General features: G+C 39.8%; 1 protein-coding gene across 50 annotated transcripts in view; it reads right to left on the reverse strand.

Annotated features, from left to right (window-relative positions):
* Positions 1-21022, reverse strand: part of LOC127629660 (elastin-like) — a 109623-nt gene that overhangs the window by 44288 nt on the left and 44313 nt on the right. For 19 of the 50 annotated variants that reach the window (XM_052106846.1, XM_052106847.1, XM_052106839.1 and 16 more), the window contains exons 6-24: positions 7710-7790; positions 7549-7617; positions 7416-7442; positions 6621-6656; positions 6418-6507; positions 6286-6333; positions 4297-4359; positions 3965-4000; positions 3661-3738; positions 2638-2676; positions 2454-2537; positions 2250-2300; positions 1728-1799; positions 1544-1615; positions 1351-1422; positions 556-585; positions 416-460; positions 189-320; positions 7-51 (exon numbers count right to left, since the gene is read on the reverse strand). In XM_052106846.1, coding sequence (XP_051962806.1) covers positions 7-51; positions 189-320; positions 416-460; positions 556-585; positions 1351-1422; positions 1544-1615; positions 1728-1799; positions 2250-2300; positions 2454-2537; positions 2638-2676; positions 3661-3738; positions 3965-4000; positions 4297-4359; positions 6286-6333; positions 6418-6507; positions 6621-6656; positions 7416-7442; positions 7549-7617; positions 7710-7790 — 1170 coding nt within the window. The remainder of the gene's footprint in view (positions 1-6; positions 52-188; positions 321-415; positions 461-555; positions 586-1350; positions 1423-1543; positions 1616-1727; positions 1800-2249; positions 2301-2453; positions 2538-2637; positions 2677-3660; positions 3739-3964; positions 4001-4296; positions 4360-6285; positions 6334-6417; positions 6508-6620; positions 6657-7415; positions 7443-7548; positions 7618-7709; positions 7791-21022) is intronic. The other 31 variants (XM_052106859.1, XM_052106861.1, XM_052106842.1 and 28 more) reach the window with 16 other exon arrangements.

Here is a 21022-nt window from a genome sequence, read left to right on the forward strand (position 1 = left end):
ACCAACCATATTTAGCAGCTTTGGCCTGAGCAGGGGAGAGTGCACCAGTTCCTTGACACATGAGGAAACAGCCAAAGATTTACCAATCCTGTTTTATCATTCTAATTGAATAATTATTTTTTTAGACAGCACTGGCTTCAATACTGTGGATATATGGTCAGATTGCACAGACAGTCTTGATTTGTTACCTCCTGCTCCAGGGTAGAATCCTCCAGCTCCTGGAACAAGCCCAGATCCACCCGGAACAAGTCCAGCTCCACCAGGAACAAGCCCAGCTCCACCAGGAACAAGTCCAGCTCCACCAGGTACTGCTGCAACACCTGGAGTAAGATAGGAGTTTGTTTTCTATAGTTTGACATGCACTGTCAATAGCATATCTAATTAACAATGATTCTAAATATGGATTAATACCAACCATATTTAGCAGCTTTGGCCTGAGCAGGGGAGAGTGCACCAGTACCTTGACACATGAGGAAACAGCCAAAGATTTACCAATCCTGTTTTATCATTCTAATTGAATACAAAAATGTACTCTCAGGTAAATTATCATCTCACCCCCTGCTCCAGGAAAGAGTCCACCTGTACCTGCACATAGGAAAGCATTTCAGGTTGTGCTCCAAAGTAAGGTAATATTCAAAGCTGTGTACATTATATGTTACATAATTATCTATACATCCATTTAAGAATTCCATTCCTTGTGCGCCATGTCCCGAGCCCCCACCCCGTTGAGCTCTAACCCTAATCAACCCTGAACAAGCTAATCAAGGTCTTTAGGATTACTTGAAAAGAGCAGAGTTGAACAGTGGTCCTCCAGGAAAGGAATTGAATCGCCCTTCCTTAAAGGAATAGTTTGCCCCAAAATATGATTGCTTTGTGTGAGGAGAGGACCAAATTTTAAACTTGGTACAAGGCACATTAAGATGGCTCATGCTAGGTATGACGTCAGTTGGGTCTTGTGAACCTTCTTCTGTGCATTAACGTGAAACCTTTCATTACACATATAAATCTGAGCCTGTCACATTTGTATTAAGTACTGAAATATTTTAACACACTTTTGCATTTTAAATATCTTTTGAGATTGTTATTTCATGATGTGGATTCACACATGTAAATGGTTTGATCAGTTAACACACTCACTGTAAGGAGTTAAAACTGCTGGTTGCACACAAGCGCTTCAGAAGTGTCTGGCATTGATGTTGCTCTGTCAGTGTTGCAGTGGAAAACGTTTTGACCATGCAATTTCATATTCACAAACAAACTGGCTGAGAATGCCCTGGTCTCATTAAAAAGTATTGAGAAACCAATGACATGTATGTGCTCATCTACCCTTTAAATAAAATGCGTTATCACCTCCTGCCCCAGGGTAAAGTCCACCAGCACCACCTGGCCAAGCTCCAACACCACCTAAACCAGCTCCAGCACCTTAGAAAAAAAAATAAACATTGAATTGGCCAGGTGAGTAAATGATTTACAGTTTTGAACTATTCCTTTTAAATGAAGTTGTTTTTTAGTGAGTGATCAATATGGAAAAATGCGTTCTCACTTCCTGCCCCAGGGTAAAGTCCACCAGCACCACCTGGATAAGCTCCAACACCACCTAAACCAGCTCCAGTACCTGAGGAAAATACATAAACATTGAACTGGCTGGGTGAGTAAATGATTTACAGTTTTGAATTGTTCCTTTAAAATGAAGTTTTGGAGGGTCAGTAAGAAAAATACATTCTCACCTCCTGCCCCAGGGTAAAGTCCACCAGCACCACCTGGATAAGCTCCAACACCACCTAAACCAGCACCAGCCCCTAAGGAAACACAAAGTGGGAACACAAAGTCTAAGTAAAAATGATTCTATTTTCCATTTTTAATGCAGTTTTTCATTATAAATAATATGTTTTGAATTAAAAAATTGAATACAAATTTCATTCATTTTTGTTTGTAGCTGAAAAGAAGGAAATCTGACGTTTCGTAAAAGCAGTAAACATGGTCAATATAGCACATTTGTGCAAATTTTTCTTAAGTGATAATGTTTCACTGTTTTTACATTTTCAAAATCCTCAAATCAACCTTCTGTTTATTCTGAGGTTTAAATGTGTTTTCACTATGAACTCAAACTGTTGGACGTCTGAATCACAAGCTTTATTTCTTTGTTTATTTCTTGAGATTAGGTCATGTAGCTTTTTGAAAACCATTTTATAAATGATTAATTCAATATTAATTCAGGTGAAGGAAGGTAAAGCATTGTGAGTTATTACCATATTTAGCAGCTTTGGCCTGTGCAGCAGAGACCCCTAGAGACCCCATACCTACATCCACAGAAACCACATCATTAGTCATGCATTTGTGCTGATGGCATTATTGCAGCTCATGTGTGTGCTGTTTGCATCCATGTAAAGTGTCGCATATCAGCGTCTAGTGCATTTTGATCATTAGAATGTGATTGCTGTGATATAACACACCAGTCCCTGTGGGATAACCAGGCTTGGAGCCAGCTCCTCCTTTCCCACCAGGGAGGCCCATGCCACCACCAAAGCCCCCGTAACCTTTGGCATAGTAGTTGAGAATAAGCACGCAAGCTAACACACATCACACACAGGGTATTCTGCACGTGCATGTACTCAAGAGTTTGCTGCTATATCCTACCATATGGAAGTTTTCCACTAGAGTATGGAGACCCAACACCTGTTAAAATTCAATGGTGTAAAACTGATATCACACAATGTACAGTCATTATTTTCAAAGATATACCAGAATACTGTTATTTTCTATGCTTAAAGCAGCCAAATGCGGTTTGTTGGTCTTAGCTGGCCACCAAGCTGGTTTCCCGTGCTCAGAGGTGTTTTGGGCACTTAGGGTTAGGTTAGGGTCAGCTGCTGATCAACTAAATCTATAATTGAATGAAATATGTATACTAATGAAAAAAGTACTTGAGGAACTGCAAAATGTTTTATATAGCAGCATCCAAATGATCTTCACAAATGAAACCAAGTTACTCTATAAAATCGATCATTTTCATTACCACACATTATTTGTCACACTATGTTCCATTTTAATCTGAACAAACGAATGGGTTTGGAGAAACTATGTTGCACTAGAGGCTCACATATTATTATCGCAATCAATTTCTCCTAATTTTACTGGACGTCTTCCTAGTCCATGATTAAGTTTGATAACACACTGATAGGAGAGACGTGAAAATATGTCTTTTATTTCGAAGCTCCAAACGGAAACATTAACCAAAATATTGTTTCGCTGTGACTATGAAAACTCTATGAACTCTGTCAAGACATTTTCCCCAGTGAGGAAGCCCCACCCAGAAGGGAATCATCAGTCTTGGGTTAGTGCTGGAAACAAATTAATTAAACACTTCAACTGTTGAACCTCCGTGTAGGAGAAATTACACAACATTTATATGCACTGGAGAAAAAAACAACTTCAAAAATGGATGGCTAGTAATGTATAAGCATCAGTCCAGTATAGCTGTGTTACATCTGGAGTGGATGATTAAAGACATTCTTAATGGCTAATTTCTATCATTCCCATGTTATGTTGCTTAATAGCTGTAAAACCACATGCAATCACCCTCAAAATGCTTCTTTTCAAAGAGTGGAGAAGTTGGGCTGAGCAGGATTTTTGCAGTCTGATTAAAAGATTCAAATATTCTACCTGGGGATTTGGGAGATTTGAGGGGGTATCCATGAAATAATCCTTGCTGCAGTGGTCCACCATATGGTCCACGGCCTCCTACAGTGAAAACAATGATTATCAGTTCTGTTATTATAATTTTTTAATAGGATAAGGGTTCCAATAGCATGGAAGCATGTGAATCATGTCAGATCTACACATACTAGGAAGTCTAAGATTGAATAAAACAAGTTGATTGTCCAGACTACCTAGATATTAATATTTTTTTAATCATGCTAGCTGTACATTCATGTGCAAAGAACATGAATAAAAAAAAAGTACTAACCACCACCTGGTACCAGTCCTTGGCCTCCAGCAGCAGCTATGGAGGAAATTCAGACAGATCACACACTTCATACTGTACAGACATTAACATTTGTGCATTTGGCAGACACTTTTATTCAAAGCGAATTACAGAGCACTTATTACAGGGACTGTCCCACTGGAGCAACCTGGATTTGAGTGCCTTGCTCAAGGACACAATGGCGGTAACTGTGGGCATTGAACCAGCAACCTTCTGCTTACCAGTTCTGTGCTTTAGCCCACTGCCACAACCATCACCACTCTAAATAGTATAGTGTTTTATCAATGACGTGATGTTGTTATTGTAGAGTTTACCTGATTTGGGTTTGAGTCCATTCCCTGTGGCGATCCCAGGAAGAACTCCCCGCCCATTGAAGCCTGCAGTCATGTAAATCCAGTTTATCAAGAACAAAATGTTTTACTTAAAGGTATCTTAGTTATTTAAATAACTGATTGGCAGGCCTGCATTGAATCTGCACTTTCTATATTATGCAGAAAGCTCCACAGATGTCCACATAGGCTCATCACAATCGTTTAGTATAACTGGTTGGAAGATTTTAAGAAATTATTGTATACTGTGATGGGTTTACGTCCACAAGTAGGAGTCATTGCAAATATCAGTTTTTATTTAAAACTAATATCCAGTTAAAAATGTCTTCAATTATATATAAAACATCCTGATATTTGAATGTGAATCAGTGGAGGATTTTGTTTTCTTCTCTCTGGAGGAAGAAAGTTTTGTCTCAATCGAAACAGTTTAACAATTTCGGTTTGTTCCTCACACATAGCTATATTATGCCCTTTCATAAAATCGAAATCTAGCCTCAAACTTGACGAAAATTTGCCACTCATTATTTTCACATGCAAATTAGCTTTTGATTCACCGCAAATGTTTGCCAGAAGTTTGCAGCTCTTTGCTGGTAGTGGTGAACCTCTGGCAAAACTTTGGCAACAATGGATCATTTTCCACAATTTTACAGCAAAGCTCATTTGCACGTGACAATTTTCAGTGGCGAATTTGCCATGAACTCTCGATTTTCATAAGGATGACTTTAGAATACATAGAATATAGCACATGAGTCACAGCTGAAGAAAAAAATGATATCTTCATGCCCATGGGCACTATCTGTATCTGGCAATGATGATCATCATGGCATTATCTGAAATGTTCAAAAACAGTAGCACACTCACTAGTAGACACCATCTAGACTACATTATGAAATATGTCAAATATGCGAACACTGGCCATGATGAAGGCTATGCTATTTCATTTATTTTAGCAGCTAATATTTCACAACGTCATTGCGTAAAACATAATTGTAATTTTGGTTCAGTTCTTGGTATCCCACCCTGTACCTCACTAATTTTCAAACCTGGTTACAGCCCTGGTCATGGTAGTGCAACATTTTAGAGAGAAACTTGTTAAGCCAGTTAGTTAAGCTGTCAACATGTTCTAAGCTAGCTATGCCATTGCTAATCATTATTTTTTTATTATTTCACTGTTACTTTTTCAGTGGGGTTTTTAATTATATGCTTTAATAGTACATTTTAACAGTACATTTCATCAGACTCTTGCTTCATACTTGCAGCTCAACAACATTAAGTTCAAGAGGATAAACTATATTATTCAACTGAACTGTGCACATGTAGGCTATTCATTAGGCGTTTAGATAATCATACCAATATTCAAAGAAAAGTTTTTTATTTTTAGAGGCTTACTTTATGTTCTGCACTCTTTCTAGGCACTGAATGAATGCAAAACATATAAGTATTGTTTTTTTTTCTAAAAAGAATCAATCATTTGTGTTCAGAAGAACTTTATTGGTCGTGTGGATTATTTTGAAGCACACTAAATATGCATTTTGGACTGTCAAAAAATGGAGTACATTCACTTGCATTGTTTAGAGGAGGAGTCCTGAAATGAAATCCTAAAAGTCTTAAATTCAGTTTTGATGAAGAAAGAAACTCAGATACATCTTGGATGGCCTGAGGGTGAGTAAATTATCAGCAAATTTTCATTTTTGGGTGAACTATTCCTTTAAAGACACACAGTGACACAGAAGACGAGGAGGAGCTGCTTACTCTGTTACTGTGGGCATGATATAATGGTGGCTGTGCAGTTGGAAAATATGTCAATATGGAGAAACCCGATTGGATTACCTCACATTCAGTACAAAAATACAAAATATTGCGGTAATTATACAAAATGGCAAGCTACCGCCAATAATGCAGAAAGTGGTTGAATTTGCACAAATTCCTGTAGGGACTTATATAACAACATATTAATAGAGGACTAGAACACACCTTGTCCAGGGACAAGTCCTCCTTGATATGGTCCAGGCACTCCCACTCCTTCAAAAACAGATTGCACTGTCTATTGATCTACAGTAATGCATATAGCCATTTATAAATACAACTTTGCACACCCGAACTTACCTGGCACTGGAGCTTTTCCGGCCTTTGCAGCTTTCCCCCCAGGTCCGACCCCACCAGGGCCCAGTCCTTGTACACCAGTTTGAGGAATGACTAACAAAAAAAAAAAAATGTGTACATAGACTAGACCATCATGGTTTGCAAATCTAACCATGCAAAGGAAGTTTCTGTAAGTTTTGGTCACTAAATATATATATTCACCGCACCTGGAAGACCAGTACCAGCTCCTCCTACACCCGGGCCTGAAGGAACACACACACAAAGATCACCCTTGTAAACAGACCATGTTCAGTTGGTTAATGTTGGTTTGGTGATGGTCTAGCTGGTGGGAGGACCAGCATCCAAAGCATACACATACAATGGTGAACAGAAATGCTCATCTTTTTAAACCCATGCATTCATTCACATGTTTAAAGACCTTGGGTGCAAAACTAGACTTCAGATATTCTGACTTCAGATATCCTTCAGTGATTTAACTTGCCCGACTTTCTCACTAGTTTTGTGACTCTGACACAAAAACAAGTTGTCCGATCTGATTTCAGGGCCTGGATGCTGATGTTTCAGGCTGTTCGTTTATTTGTTTAACTCTTTTCCATTTGATATCAAACAAAGAGGAACAGACATTGCGTGCTGCTTTTAGATTGTGCCAAGGACACGCTTAAGTAATGTGTTGGCCTTCGTTACATGCGCACCATCAGCGTGACTTCCCAGAGGGGACATTTTGTTGATTTGGCGCGTGATCTGAAACTCCTTAATTCATGTTCAAGCCAATTGGAAAACCATGAAAAGATTATTACCCGGACGAACACTGACACACTAAGTCATTTGTTTGGTGTGGAAAAAGGGACCTGTATGTTTTTATGAATGGTTCCACTGAGAATCAGGTCAGCTCCCCATCTACTTTTTCCATTCCATTTCCATTCTTCTCTAAAGATGTTTCCATGCATTTACAATGTGTTTGTACAATGAAAACAACAGACTGAGAAAGACATATATAGTACCTCCTTTAGGGGGCTTTCCACCTGCACCTGAAATAAGACAATCAGTGTTTGAGAGAGCAATATATTTTGTCCTACTTAGCTATTTAGAAAATCAAAATGGACTTGAATGTGAATAGATTAAAGTGAATGCCACCTCCAGGGAGACCTCCTCCAGGTAGACCTCCTCCTGGTAGACCACCTCCTGGCAGACCTCCTCCAAAGCCTAAAGCAGACACACATAGAGAAAACATAATTATCGTATGTAGTTCATTCACTCCACTTCAACTTTTCAGCTGACGACTCAAGGTTGACCACCTGATTTAGCAGGTTTCAGGCCTCCAGCCGCTGGGTAGAATCGACCAGCACCACCATAAGCACCATAAGCCCCATAACCACCTGGAAGAAAATACATAATAACAAATTCAGAAGAAACTACATTGTGCACAGATGCATTATTATGCTGGATCAGAAAAGGGCCTCCATAAAATTATTCCCACAAAGTTGGAAGCCCACAATTCTCTAGAATGTCAAAGTATTATGTAGAATTAAGATGGTTCTCATATAAATTACTATAAAAGCTAAACCCATTAATTAGAAGAGTGTGTCCATATATGTTTGGCCATATAGGGTAATTATACTTGAGTAGAAGTACATTAATATGCTTCCAGTCCTGAATCCCTTAGCACCATCAGACTTCAACTTCCATAACACTGGATAGAGAAATAACAGTGCAGTAGTGATATCTTATGGCAGGATGCGGCATATCAGTCATTACCAATGATGAAGATCTTCCCCTCAACGCCTTAATGCTCTGGACTGTAAACACTAGATTGATTGCTTTATCAATGAGACTGGGAAGGGCTGGGTGGGAGAGAAAGGAATCAAATGCTAGAGCAGATCTTTTTGGCCAGGTAAGCTAGGAGTCAGGCTTCATTGAAAATGATTGCTTCATTGTGTCCTCCTTCAACATGGAAACCTAAACAAATGAGGTCACAAAGTTTGCATTCTTTCTTTATGGGAGAGGGAGGAATACAGGAATGGCAAGGATGTGCAATAAAATGCTTTGCTTGTCAGTCATTCTTTTGCCTTGTTGCCATAATAAATCGCATAGTAAAGCCTCCTAAATCCTGGTATTCCAACTTTTGACTCAAGAGAAAAAGGATTAAACTTCTAACTAAAGGAGGCTGGTGGAAAGAAGAGGCCACACGCTCTTGAAGTTTCACATTTCTTTGTTGATTACTCTGAAATATAGCCTCATACCACTGTTAATTAATTAACTCAGGGTCATGGACAAGAGAGCAAAAACTTGGACAAAAGCCACAACACTCAAAATAACATTGCCCTAGTTGTAAAGAGTGGAACAAGCACCATATTTTGGCTTGTTATAGAAGGTTAAAAAGCTGGTCAACAGTTCCAAAATTTTGCAGTCCTTTGGATCAATTCAAATGTCTGGTATAGGCAAAAGCAAGGTCGCAAGTCTCAGACTCAGATGGTATAATGTCTGTGGATGACCCACAGTACATTCACTATGTATGGACTGTCTGATGCATCACTCTGTTATAAACCAGGCTAAAGGACCAGCTAAGACCAGGCAACTGGCTTTTCAACTGGGATTGCACAAAAAATTTAATTACTAGCTGAAATCACAAGTCTGTTTCTACATAGCAACCACGTTTACAAAATAGTTTGATAATGTTGTATAAGCTACCTGGTTCAAGCGGTGAACTCTTTTGAGGAAGAACTAATCACAGAATTTTTTTCTGCCATGTTACCCCTGCTAAAAACTGCTAAAATTTGCCTAAGCTGGTTAGCAGGTCTGCCAGCCTGGTCAGGTTGGTCTGTTGGCTGGTTTTTGATGGGTTTTGGGCACTTTTCAGTTGGTCAGGCTAGCAGGACGGCTGTCCTCTCAGCTAAACGAGCTAAACGCTAGCTTGGCCAGGCTGGGAGATGAGGTAAGACCAGCAAACCAGATTAAGGCTAGTTTATTTTAAGTTATTTCTTTATTTTCAGCAAGGTAGTGGCATCATATCTTTGTACGATACTCAAAAGTTTTATTTGAGGCACTAAATGGAAAATAAACTAGATATCCATGAGCAGAACTATATATTCTATATAAATATATATAGAGAGTTATAACTGTGAAATGATAATTACGTCTAAAGCTGTTCATGTTTCTTTTTTGACAAAGCATTGAACAGCTATTTGAATTAACTTTTTGCATGCAGATTTATTATTGTGGTATCGTTGATTTCAATTCACCTGTCCTTAAATGGCACATAAAAAAACTGTGATTGGTCGCTTTACATATCAATCAGACAGACCCATCTTGGACCAATTAGCTGAAAAGTGGACCAGACTTTATACCCATAGTCTAAATTCTGACTATTCAAGATTAGGTCCCAGCTAGCCAATCTTGACATTCAGAGTCTGTGAGATGTGGAACTCTTTTGGACTAAATAGCTCATTTCCGTTTATTCACCTATATCTTGAGATGGACCTGTTGTTCCATTAGTTGCTTTGTTCATTTCATCTCCAAAGATATGTCAGTCAAAAGTGGCTCACAGACACAAGGATCAGGCGCCTAGACAGGTGTGTCTGCCATTAGTTAATGATGCACTCCCCTGGTTTCCCGTGTCAGACTGCTAGCCTCCCTCAAGCATTCGAGTACTACTCTGGCACTGCAACTTTTACTGATGAATATCAATATAGTCCAAGTGCAGCTGGGATATTTACTGTCAGCAGCTCTAGCCCTTCCAAAACGACGAGTGCACCAAGGTTACTATGTATCTCTGCCCACTCACACAAACTTAAATGGGACGACAGAAGAAGAGGCATATAATCTTTTAAATGGATGGATGTGAAAACCACCATTGAAGTTTTAAGCTGGACGTGATATGTCCCCCTCCAATGAAGAGACAATCTGTTGCCCAGCCTAAAGATCAAAATTCCCCACCGCAAAGATTGCTTCCTAGGTACGCCAATGGTCTAAGGATGTGATTTTAAAAATATTAATTATTTGAAGTACTAAATAAAAATACTACATGAAAATACTGTGGTGGTACCATACTACACTGAAGCTATCAGATGGTAATACCATTGTTCTTTAATAATCATGGAATGAACGATAACCATATTGACATCCATTGGTGTTTACATAGTGCCCCTAGAAACTTCAAAGAATACCATAGCATTTCCATAATACATGTCCAAAAAACATTCTAATACAATGTTACTTTTGGTCAGACTGATCTCACTGTAATTTTGGTGACAGTAGGTCAAAAGTTCTTGAGCTAAACTAGGTCAGTGCTTTCTGAATTTCGAAGCACTGCCCCCAGTTGGTGAAGCAGGAAGTGTTTTTGAATGTTTGGCCACATGTGAGCTCCAGTTTTTGGGTGAAATGTCCAGAGCTAGAGTTCTGACAAGCTTGTCACAAATTTCCCAATGATTATTTTCACATGCAAATGAGCTTCCTATTCGCTGTCATTGTTTTCCAGAAGTTTGCAGCTCTTCACCGGTAGTGGTGGACCTGCAGCAAGACTTTGGCGACAATAAAGAGTATGTAAAATAATGTTTGGTCAGTTTGCTGGAAACTTGCAGCAAGTTTGCCTGAACTCCCTCTGAATCATGCTCATCATTGATCATGTGAGCACGGTTACTTGCTGACTTGAACGTGGGACAAGAACTCGGGTCTCTTAAGCTGCTGATGCAACTCGTAGCAAATCAGTTGCATCACTGGAAAAGGTAAACACATTTCAACTTATGAAAAATGTCTGATGGGGAGATGGCACTTGTCAGTAACTTGGCAGAATGGGTTGATGTCAGGGTACTGGAACATTCGGTTGCAACATGTCAACCTACTGTGTGATCATGTTGTTTTAATGTTTTTTTTTGTGACAGCTCATTAGTACCATCACATGCTAGTGTACACAAATATGAACATATTAAATCACACTCTTGGATCAGGTTCCCTGATCCATTCTTACTAAAACTCAATGTAAATGTGTTCATTTTTCATTTCCACCAACTCCACAACTAGATGATTACACATCACTGATTTATGCTAGCTGGGTTGCTAGCCAAATTACCATTACATGCAAACACACACACATGCACACACACGCGTGCGCACACTGAAAACCTGAACAAATATTCACATACCAGAGCAATAGCTATTATGCTAATCTAAAACAGCAGAGCTGGATACAGAACAGCTAGTCTGCAACAAAAAAATGTCACCAGCATGTATTGCGCACAAACAGTACTGGGCGAACTGCAGAACCTTGTGGCAGGGCGTATGTGGATGATGAATGTGAATTAATATCCATTGGTTTCTGAGAATATTGACCAATCATTTGTTATATAGACATGTCATTTGGTACAATCCATCAGTCGTGAAGACAGTGGAAAAATTCCATGTATTATTCAACATAAAAGATGAAAACATTTTACATCATGATCTAATGCAGCACACTTGCCTGTGATGACCGAGTCTGGATGATTTATTCCAATCCACACTTAGTTTATGGCTCCAAACAGACCCCTTACAAAAGTTCATGGCAAATTTGCCACAAACTTGCAGCAAATTCGCCAGTGATAATTTTCACATGCAAATGAGCTTTGCGGCAAACTTGCAGCAAATTGTCCATTGTTGCCAAAGGTTTGCTGGAGGTTCACCACTACTGGCGAAGAGCTGCAAACTTCTGGCAAACATTTGTGGCGAATCAAAAGCTCATTTACATGTGAAAATAACGAGCAGAAAATTTGCTGCAATTTTGCAGCTAGTTTATATTTTTTGTAAGGGACTATGCAGTGTAACATTTGGTGATGTTAACTGTCTGGTCCTTATTAAGAGTTATTAAGGTTGAAATTGTGAAGACGGCTGCATGCTTCAAGCTGGTCTCCTGGAATCTAGTTACTATATAGTATCTACATTTTTGCTAAATATTTTTTACGTGGCTCATTGTATGTATTGCGGCAGTTTCCTAGAGAAATAAACCCTAGGGGGGTTCTATTTTTGTAACCGCACTAGGCGCAGCGCTATGCACAATGACCGTGAACTATATCTTATCCAATTTTTGTGTGAGTGCCAATTTTTCGTGCCAGTTAAAGTGCAAATGCACATGGGGGTACTTCTGCTATCTGTGTGTGTATGCTGTGGTTGTATTGTATGTTAATGAAGTGGCATTGAGCACAATTTGATGTCTGAGAACCACGCCTATTTTTGGAGCAAAGTCAAAACTCACTTCCTGCATTTGGTTTTGAGACTCCACCAGCAGGTGGTAATAAAATGAATGTCCAAACTCTAAAAATACAGAGGAACATCAAATGATGTCCCTGATAATCTCTGATAATGCTAACCATTATTTTTGTGTCAGTAGATCAATATGATTAATTAAATTTACATTCACTACAATTTAACAGAGCATACATCCAATTAGTCCTGATGTGCACCAGATTTAATATATATATGTGTATTTAAGGAGCATGTCACTGTCATGTATGCCTGACATTCAACAAAGCGCAAAAGAAGTCTATATTTCTATTCTTCTAATTCATTGCATTCAAACCATATAACATTACCAACTTCCAATGAATGTGCTGCCTCTGTTTATATCACTGGTTTATATCACACAGATGCCACATGTATGCCAACACACTTGTGACTCTCCTTAGTGCATGCTTGCACAAAAATACCAAAACTCATGGCCATACGCACTGACTTTGCACGTACAGTATGATGTACTACATAACACTGTCATTAAGACATAGCACTCTTAAATAAAGGAACAACAACGACTTTCATTAACTTTCACCCAAATGACGAGTAAAACTGCAGATTATCAGTTTTTAAACACTCTTTTTTTTTTTTTTTTGCTCGGTTCCTCACACAATGCTAACTTATGACATTTAAGCACATGCAAGACTTTAAAAGTGTTGCATTTTAACATTAATTACAAAAATCGAGAGTTCATGGCAAACTTGCTGCTAATTTCCCACTCGTTATTTTCACATTGCAAATGAGCAGTGTTGAACCAGCAGCAAACCTTTGGAAACGATGGATAATTTGATGCACTTCTCTTTATAGTGAATGCTACAGGGAATAGGGAGCGATTTCAGACTCTTCTGAAGGGAACCAGTTGATTACAGTCATCTGTGATATGATACGCAAAAATATAAAGGGCGTGCCGCAAACAGTCCTGCGTGAAAATGCGACTGAATTCTCGTAAACAAGCTTGACAAGTGGAGGCGCCTCCATTTAGCCATCTTTTCCAAAATGAATAGGCAACTCATGGTTACCACATCCCATGTAACCGCCTTTAACTAATAGGCAGTTTTTTTAATCGATGATCCTGCTCGATTTAAACATGGATCTAATCTGCCTGCACATAACATTTCATCTTGAATTATTGGTGCAATATCTTAACGTTACATGATATGCAAAACTATTATACTTATTTAATGGTTTACTGTCTGTGTGTGTTTGCATCAAGTCATTATGTTGCACCAGACATTGTTATTCTTAATTAGTCTCGGAAATCTATTATGCATGTAACATATCTATATTGTACCACATTATTATGTCTATATGAAACGTATTCATAATAACTATAGTGCATATCATGTAATGGACTTTTAGTTAATATATGTAGCCACACATACAAGCCAAACCTCCTTGGTCCTAAATGCATCTGTGAATCTAGTGCTCAAGTCTGGTGCATTTCTGTGCTGTCCAAATTAGGAATGTTCAGTAAAAAATATATTTATTTTCTTTGAATCTTTTTAGGAATCATTCCAAAATAATAGAATCAGGTCTAATCGAATCATGACCAAATTTCAGATTGTACGATGCATCGTAATCGTTAGGTAAAGAAACGTAATCTAATCTTTGTCAGAGTGAATTGTCACACCCCTACATGTGACACAAAGGACCGAGTTACGAGCCCCGCAGAGCACTTAAGTCCACGTGAGCTGAAAGTGGCATAGAAGTGCCACAAAATGACCTTGTTGCTATAGCGATTGCCTTTTGTCATTGTAAAAAATCATTTTTTAGATCTAAACATTCTTAAAACAAGATAAATTTACTAGAGAAGCAAACTGACAATATTGTTTTGTCTTCTTTTCAGAGAAATCTAACAAAATGAATCATGTTTATACTTATAACAAGAAAAGAAAATCAAAGGAATAACAAGCTTATGCCATTTTGCTTCTCATGAAATAGATTCTTGTTTTAAGGATGTTTCGATATTTGTACCAGAAAATAAGACAAAATACTCAATAAGAAAAATATTTGACACTATCAGTTGGTTTAGGTTTAGGGTAGGGTGGTCGGTTTTTATTGATTTTTTTAAAAGCCTAATCAGTTTTGGAGAAATTTTACATTTTAACTTGATGTTGCCACAGTTTTCACACAAAAAGGCTCTACTGGGCTCAGACATAAGGGTTAATTGTTACTTAAACATATTAAAAAGGGGCTTTATTTTCTAAATTTATTTGGAATTGAATTGAATTCGCCATCTCTAAAGTGTTAAAAGCAACTGAGTCTAGAATAGATAGCAAGCTTTATCTACACCCACCAAATCAACCGCAACTCCACCCGCCCTGCTGAAGCAGCTGGACATGCTGGAGGATTTAATTTAAGAGAGCAGAGAATTCCGTGGCTCAGGTCCATGTAACTGACGGCAACTGCAGTGAACCGACTATAGCATCCTGGAATTCAAATGGCACGAAATTCCTGCAAGATTATTGGAAGAATCTCAGGCTCATACTCATTTTCATGCTGGCTCATTCACTTCTTGATGCTCAGACAAGTAGCCAGCTTGAAACTCAGCACAAGCAGTTGTGGCTTCGGACAGAAGTGGTGATTGGCAGAGGGTCCCTAATGTTCGTCTTGTTGTCCAGAAACATGAAGGTTTGCTTTCTGGGTGTGTTCCACTGCTGCTTAAACATGTCACTGTCTCTGCATCTCTACAACACAGAGGCAATCCAATTTTGATTCAATTTGCTTTGAGGAACCAATGCTTGGACCTGAAATAAATGCCATTTGAGGTGAACCCCTAGAAGGTCAGTCCTCTTCAAGAGCCATGCAATTACTTCAAACCCAGTTCGTTTCTTGAGTCAAAAAGAAAAGTGAGGCCAGCAGGGCTCCAGGTATTGGCTGATCCAAGATTGCGTGACATTCCGCAGTCTTCCAACTTTTGGAATCCAATGTCATACGGATGTCAACCCAACGAGCAACATACTGAACTAATAAAAAACTCACACTCCTGTGTGGTGACAGCAACAGTGCTGCGTTTCAAACCTTTACATTGCTATTTTCCTGTGAGTCATTGGCACAAGTGGCAATACTCCCCAAGCTTGGAGTTAACAAACATAAGAGAGCTTTGTTATACAGTAGCTTTATGTTACCAATGATCTGTAAATAATGACATCACTTGCATGGCATCACTGTATTGATTTTCTGCAAGCATTCTATTTTTTATGATTCTGCACAGTTTTCTGCAATGAATTCAACTCAATATGCTTAACATATACATGTAGTCTCCCATCAAACTTTGTTGATATATATATTTTTTTTTGGGTGTACCAAGTCATAATGGTGGTGTAGTTGCCTCCACTTCTGAGAGAGTCAGGAAGTGCATCTTACCATGTGGCTTGCAGGGCGCATTAGCGCAGAGATTAAACACGTGTGGAGGCTCATGCTATTTCCCACGATACTTACCACATGCCCCATTGAAAGTGAGAACCACTATATCATGACCACTAGGAGGGTAACCTATGTGCCTATAGCCTCCCTAGCAACCGGGCCAATTTGGTTGTTTAGGAGGCCTGACTGGAGTCACTTAGCACACCCTGGATCGAACTCGCAACACAAAAGGTATGCAATCTATTTTTGGTTTTTGTAAACTTAATACTTGACTTTTGATTTACATTGACAATCTGCATTGAAATCGAACTAACAGCAATAACATTGTGATAGTTGCAAACTGAATTGTAATAGTTTGTCTTTCATGCTCAGAATTGGGATTGGTCTTCTTTCTTGTATTTATTGACATGACAAATTGGGATTGGTCTTTTCTTTCTTGCATCCGTTTAACCATATAGCTGTTTTTACACTGCATAGACCGTGTAGATACCAACATACAGTAGTCTCACAACAACTCTTAATTATTTGTACGAGATGGTGAATTGATAAGGTATTGTACAACTTGGCCGGTATGAAAAGGTAATTTTTTTTTGCCTCCTATCCATCCTATTGACTTTATGACTTTATGTTAGGTTTAGGTTTGGGTAAGGGATTGAACTTTGTTTATTGATTTATTTTTCTCTATGAGAGTAAAAGTTGTACATTTTTATACAAGCTAAATCGTACGATTTCTAAGATTTTGCAATCTCGTACTATTGTTACGACTTGTCATGAGACTGAACTGTTTGATGCTCAAAAGCAGCCGACAGAAAACAATGCTAGAGAGTGTCATGACAATGATAAAGCAGCTCTGATGCAGGATTCACACAAAACCAAAGCCTAAAACCTAAATTTACCTAAAACTTGCATCCAGTTCTTTTGCTGCTTTGTGAGCAATAATATTTCCTGCAGGAAATGCAAATGTAGTTATCAATATGCTATTGTTTATTCCATTCACTGGGTGCCAAAGCAAAATATAACCCAATGTCCCCTACTGTGTCCAATGTCATTTTGGACGAATGTTCCTCCCAAAGAGAGCAGATTTGTGCAGGAAAGGATGTGATGCACTGCCATGCAAGTGGATCCAATTTAAGGGCGGTTGCGAAACAATCCATCACAACAATACCAGCAGGTCTCGTTGCACCAGTGAGGTTCTCTAAAGCATGACTCACTCATGAGTTTTCCCTTATGTCAGGCCCCCCTTACTGAGAAAAAGCCATCCACACTGCTCTGCTACCGCAGTGCTTTTTACTGCACTGTTTACAAGGGCTTGGCGATAGGACAGTGCTATCGGATATCAACAATGTCTTACAAAGATCCCGATGCCAATTGAGGCACTCATTAACAGACGATGATAAACGTCACATTTGGCAGCATTTTTTGGGAACACAAGGGAATTTATTAGGCTTATTTATTATGATTATTATTGTCTTTAGTTCTTAATCTGTAGGCTATTGGTAATTTTCCACCTAGTGTCGCTGACAGATGCATGCGTGATGACAAATGGAGCTGTTGGAGATGGTAAATGTATAATAAGGCTATTAAATACGATCACATCATTATTTAATTGCTTTTTTCGTGTTTCAATACATGAATTTAATTTTTTAAGCAAAATCAGGCAGGGGGGTTGACGATGAAATGAAATATCGCAATATTTTTTTAAAGCGATTATGGATAAAATAATTTTGACTGTGTGATTTTACGAATCATTGGTGACAATGCTGACATCGTGTTTTCGTTCTTAAACAGCTGTCACAAAGCAAAAGGAGACATGCACGTAAAAACAAGCTTTTGAAATGTTTACGTAGGGTTTATGACATAGTGCATGGGTAGGGTAAAATGGCATCTGCTTCTGTCAAGATTTGTTTCTTGTGCAATTCCAGAAATATGCCACATATGCACACAATCCACATCATCCCGCCAGGCAGAACACAAACATATCGGTCCCGGGTGGTTCATGGTGCAGTTTGAGCTGGCATGGGCCACCAGGTCATTTATTTCTATAATTTAAAACATCTTTAAGAAAGGTATTGTGCAAAACACAGAGACAAAAAATGTCAATGCAAGAGCCAACTGTGATGGTCTGATCAGTTGGCGATGCGTGTAACATATCCCAGATGGCTTACATATGCACAGGGTTTGTGTTTGCTGAATACTTTTCTGACAAGTCAGGGCTGAGATGTCATATGACCAATAAACAGCTCACAAAAGCTCCCCCCTCTGCTCAGCATGGGCCTCAGAGTTGTCAAAGAAATTTCACATTAACCAATGCATGTTGCCTATAGTTTATGTGCATGCGTATGTCCCATACAGAAAGGTACTGTGGCAGTACCATGATACAATGAGGGTATCAGATGGTAATACCATGGTGCTTTGATTTATATCAAGCTATTAAATTATTAAGATATTTATGTACTATGGTATTTACATGTACACAAAAAAAGTAACAAAACATACCATGATACTACCAAGTTTTTGGGAAATATACCATGGTATTAACAACTGATACCTTCACTTTACCTTAATACTCCAAAAAACATCAAATAATGGTGTGGTATTACCATGGTACATGCCTAAAAAATGGTTGTACTATGGCACATGTCCATAACATTGTAGTAACATGGTATTCTTGAACTACCTTGGAGAAACATGGTATGACCACCTAATACCATCACAATACTATAGCACTCCAAGGAACCTCAGAGAATACAGTGGTATTACCATGGGGCATTCCTTAAAATATGGTTGTACTACTGTACGTGTCCATACACATGGTAGTAACATGGTATTATTGGATGTACCTTTGAGCACCATGACATTACCATCTGATACCATCACTGTACCATAATACTCTGTGGAACATCAAAGAATACTATGGTATTTCTATGGTACATGCCTAAAAAAACATGGTTGTTCAGTGGAACATGTCCATAAACATGGTAGTACCATGGTATTCTTGGAAATACCATGAAAGGCCATGATATCACCATCTGATACCAATCACTGCACCATGATACTCCAAGGAACTTCAAAGAATAATGTGGTATTACCATAGTACATACCTAAAAAAGCATGGTTGAGCTATGGACATTGTAGTACCATGGTATTCTTGGAGGTACCTTGGAGGACCATGGTACTGTAATACAGCTTGATACAATCACTGTACCATAGTACTCCAAGGAACTTCAAAAAGAATACTGTGGTATTACTATGGTACATGCCTAAAAAAACATGGTTGTTCAGTGGAACATGTCCATAAACATGGTAGTACCATGGTATTCTTCGAAATACCATGAAAGGCCACGATATAACCATCTGATACCATCACTGCACCATAATACTCCAAGGAACTTCAAAGAATAATGTGGTATTACCATAGTACATACCTAAAAAACATTGATGTACTATTGTATGTCAATAATCTAATACACTGATATATGTAAAAAAATAAAAGCTTGATTTTACTATGGTACATGTCCAAAAACATGGAATTACAATAATACTTTTTGGTAGTGTTTGTTTGTTGTGTGTGCTGATGTTTGGAAGTGCTACATTAAAAATGTGTTTTCAGAAATCTGGTATCCATGATTGAATAGTGTATTATCAAGAAATGGAAAGAGTATCATTGTAACCAGGACACACACACATAAGACGAGACAGTCACAATGGAAGTCAAAATACTGCTTTTTATTAGTTAAAAAGCAGGCGAAGGTACAGTAGGGAAAATCCAGAGGGAGAATGGTCGAGGAATGCGTAGGGTCAAAGCCGGGGAATCAAAGAGAGTAAAGGGGGCAAATCCGGAGAGTAGTCGAGGGGAGCGAGGGTCAAAGCCGGGGTAAACAGGATGTATACAAGAGGGGACTAGAGGGAGCAAAAGACAGGGGAACAAGAGGAATAGGGGGCTGGCAAGCTAAGAGGGAATCAAAGAGGAGTACAAAACTAGGCGAGACTAGCGAGGGGAAAAACACGGGAATCTAAATACAATAATAAGTAATAGAAAAACCGGGCGTGGAAGCCTGAGGGAGGAAAAAGAGCGTACGAGCTCAAGGGGGCGGAGTGAGGGAGCGGGAAGCGAGCACGCTCACGGAGTGTATGTGTGCGTGCTCGAGGAAGCGGAGATGGGGCAGAGGAAAGGGGTTCGTGACAGTACTCCCCCCTCTGAATAGGACGGCTCCTGACGGCCGCGCTCGGCTGCGAGGAGCGCGAGGGAACAGAACGAGCGTGTGAGCTCGGGGGGACAGAACGAGCGTGTGAGCTCGCGGGGGGCAGAACGAGTGTGTAAGCTCGCGGGGGCAGAACGAGCGTGTAAGCTCGCGGGGGGCAGAAGGCACAAAAGGGAAATGAAACAGTCCATGGGGGTCAATGGGCAGTTAAAGGCAAGGTCAAGGGGAACATAGCGGACAGGCGGGTGGTCGGGAGATCTAGGGGGCAGCCTTAGGGCAGAAACTGGGTCAGGGGGTCTGGAAGGCGACTGGAGAACAGGGACTGGGTCCGGGGGTCTGGAAGGTGACCACCGGACAGGAATAGGGTCCGGAGGCCAGGGAAGAGGCCACAGGACAGGGAGAGGGTCAGGAAGTCCGGGCTGAGCCGTGAAAGGCGGAGCCGTCAGAGCCAGAGGCGGCTCTGGAGGTGGGGTTCTGGAAGGCTCCAGAGGTGGAGCCGAAGGAGGCTTTAGGGGCGAAGGCCTGGAAGGCTCTGGAGGTGGAGCCAAAGGAGGCTTTAGGGGCGAAGGCTTGGAAGGCTCTGGAGGTGGAGCCGAAGGAGACTTTAGGGGCGAAGGCTTGGAAGGCTCTGGAGGTGGAGCCGAAGGAGGCTTTAGGGGCGAAGGCTTGGAAGGCTCTGGAGGTGGAGCCGAAGGAGGCTTTAGGGGCGAAGGCTTGGAAGGCTCTGGAGGTGGAGCCGAAGGAGGCTTTAGGGGCGAAGGCTTGGAAGGCTCTGTAGGTGG

Source organism: Xyrauchen texanus, chromosome 36 (assembly GCF_025860055.1).
Source record: "Xyrauchen texanus isolate HMW12.3.18 chromosome 36, RBS_HiC_50CHRs, whole genome shotgun sequence".
Classification (NCBI taxonomy): domain Eukaryota; kingdom Metazoa; phylum Chordata; class Actinopteri; order Cypriniformes; family Catostomidae; genus Xyrauchen; species Xyrauchen texanus.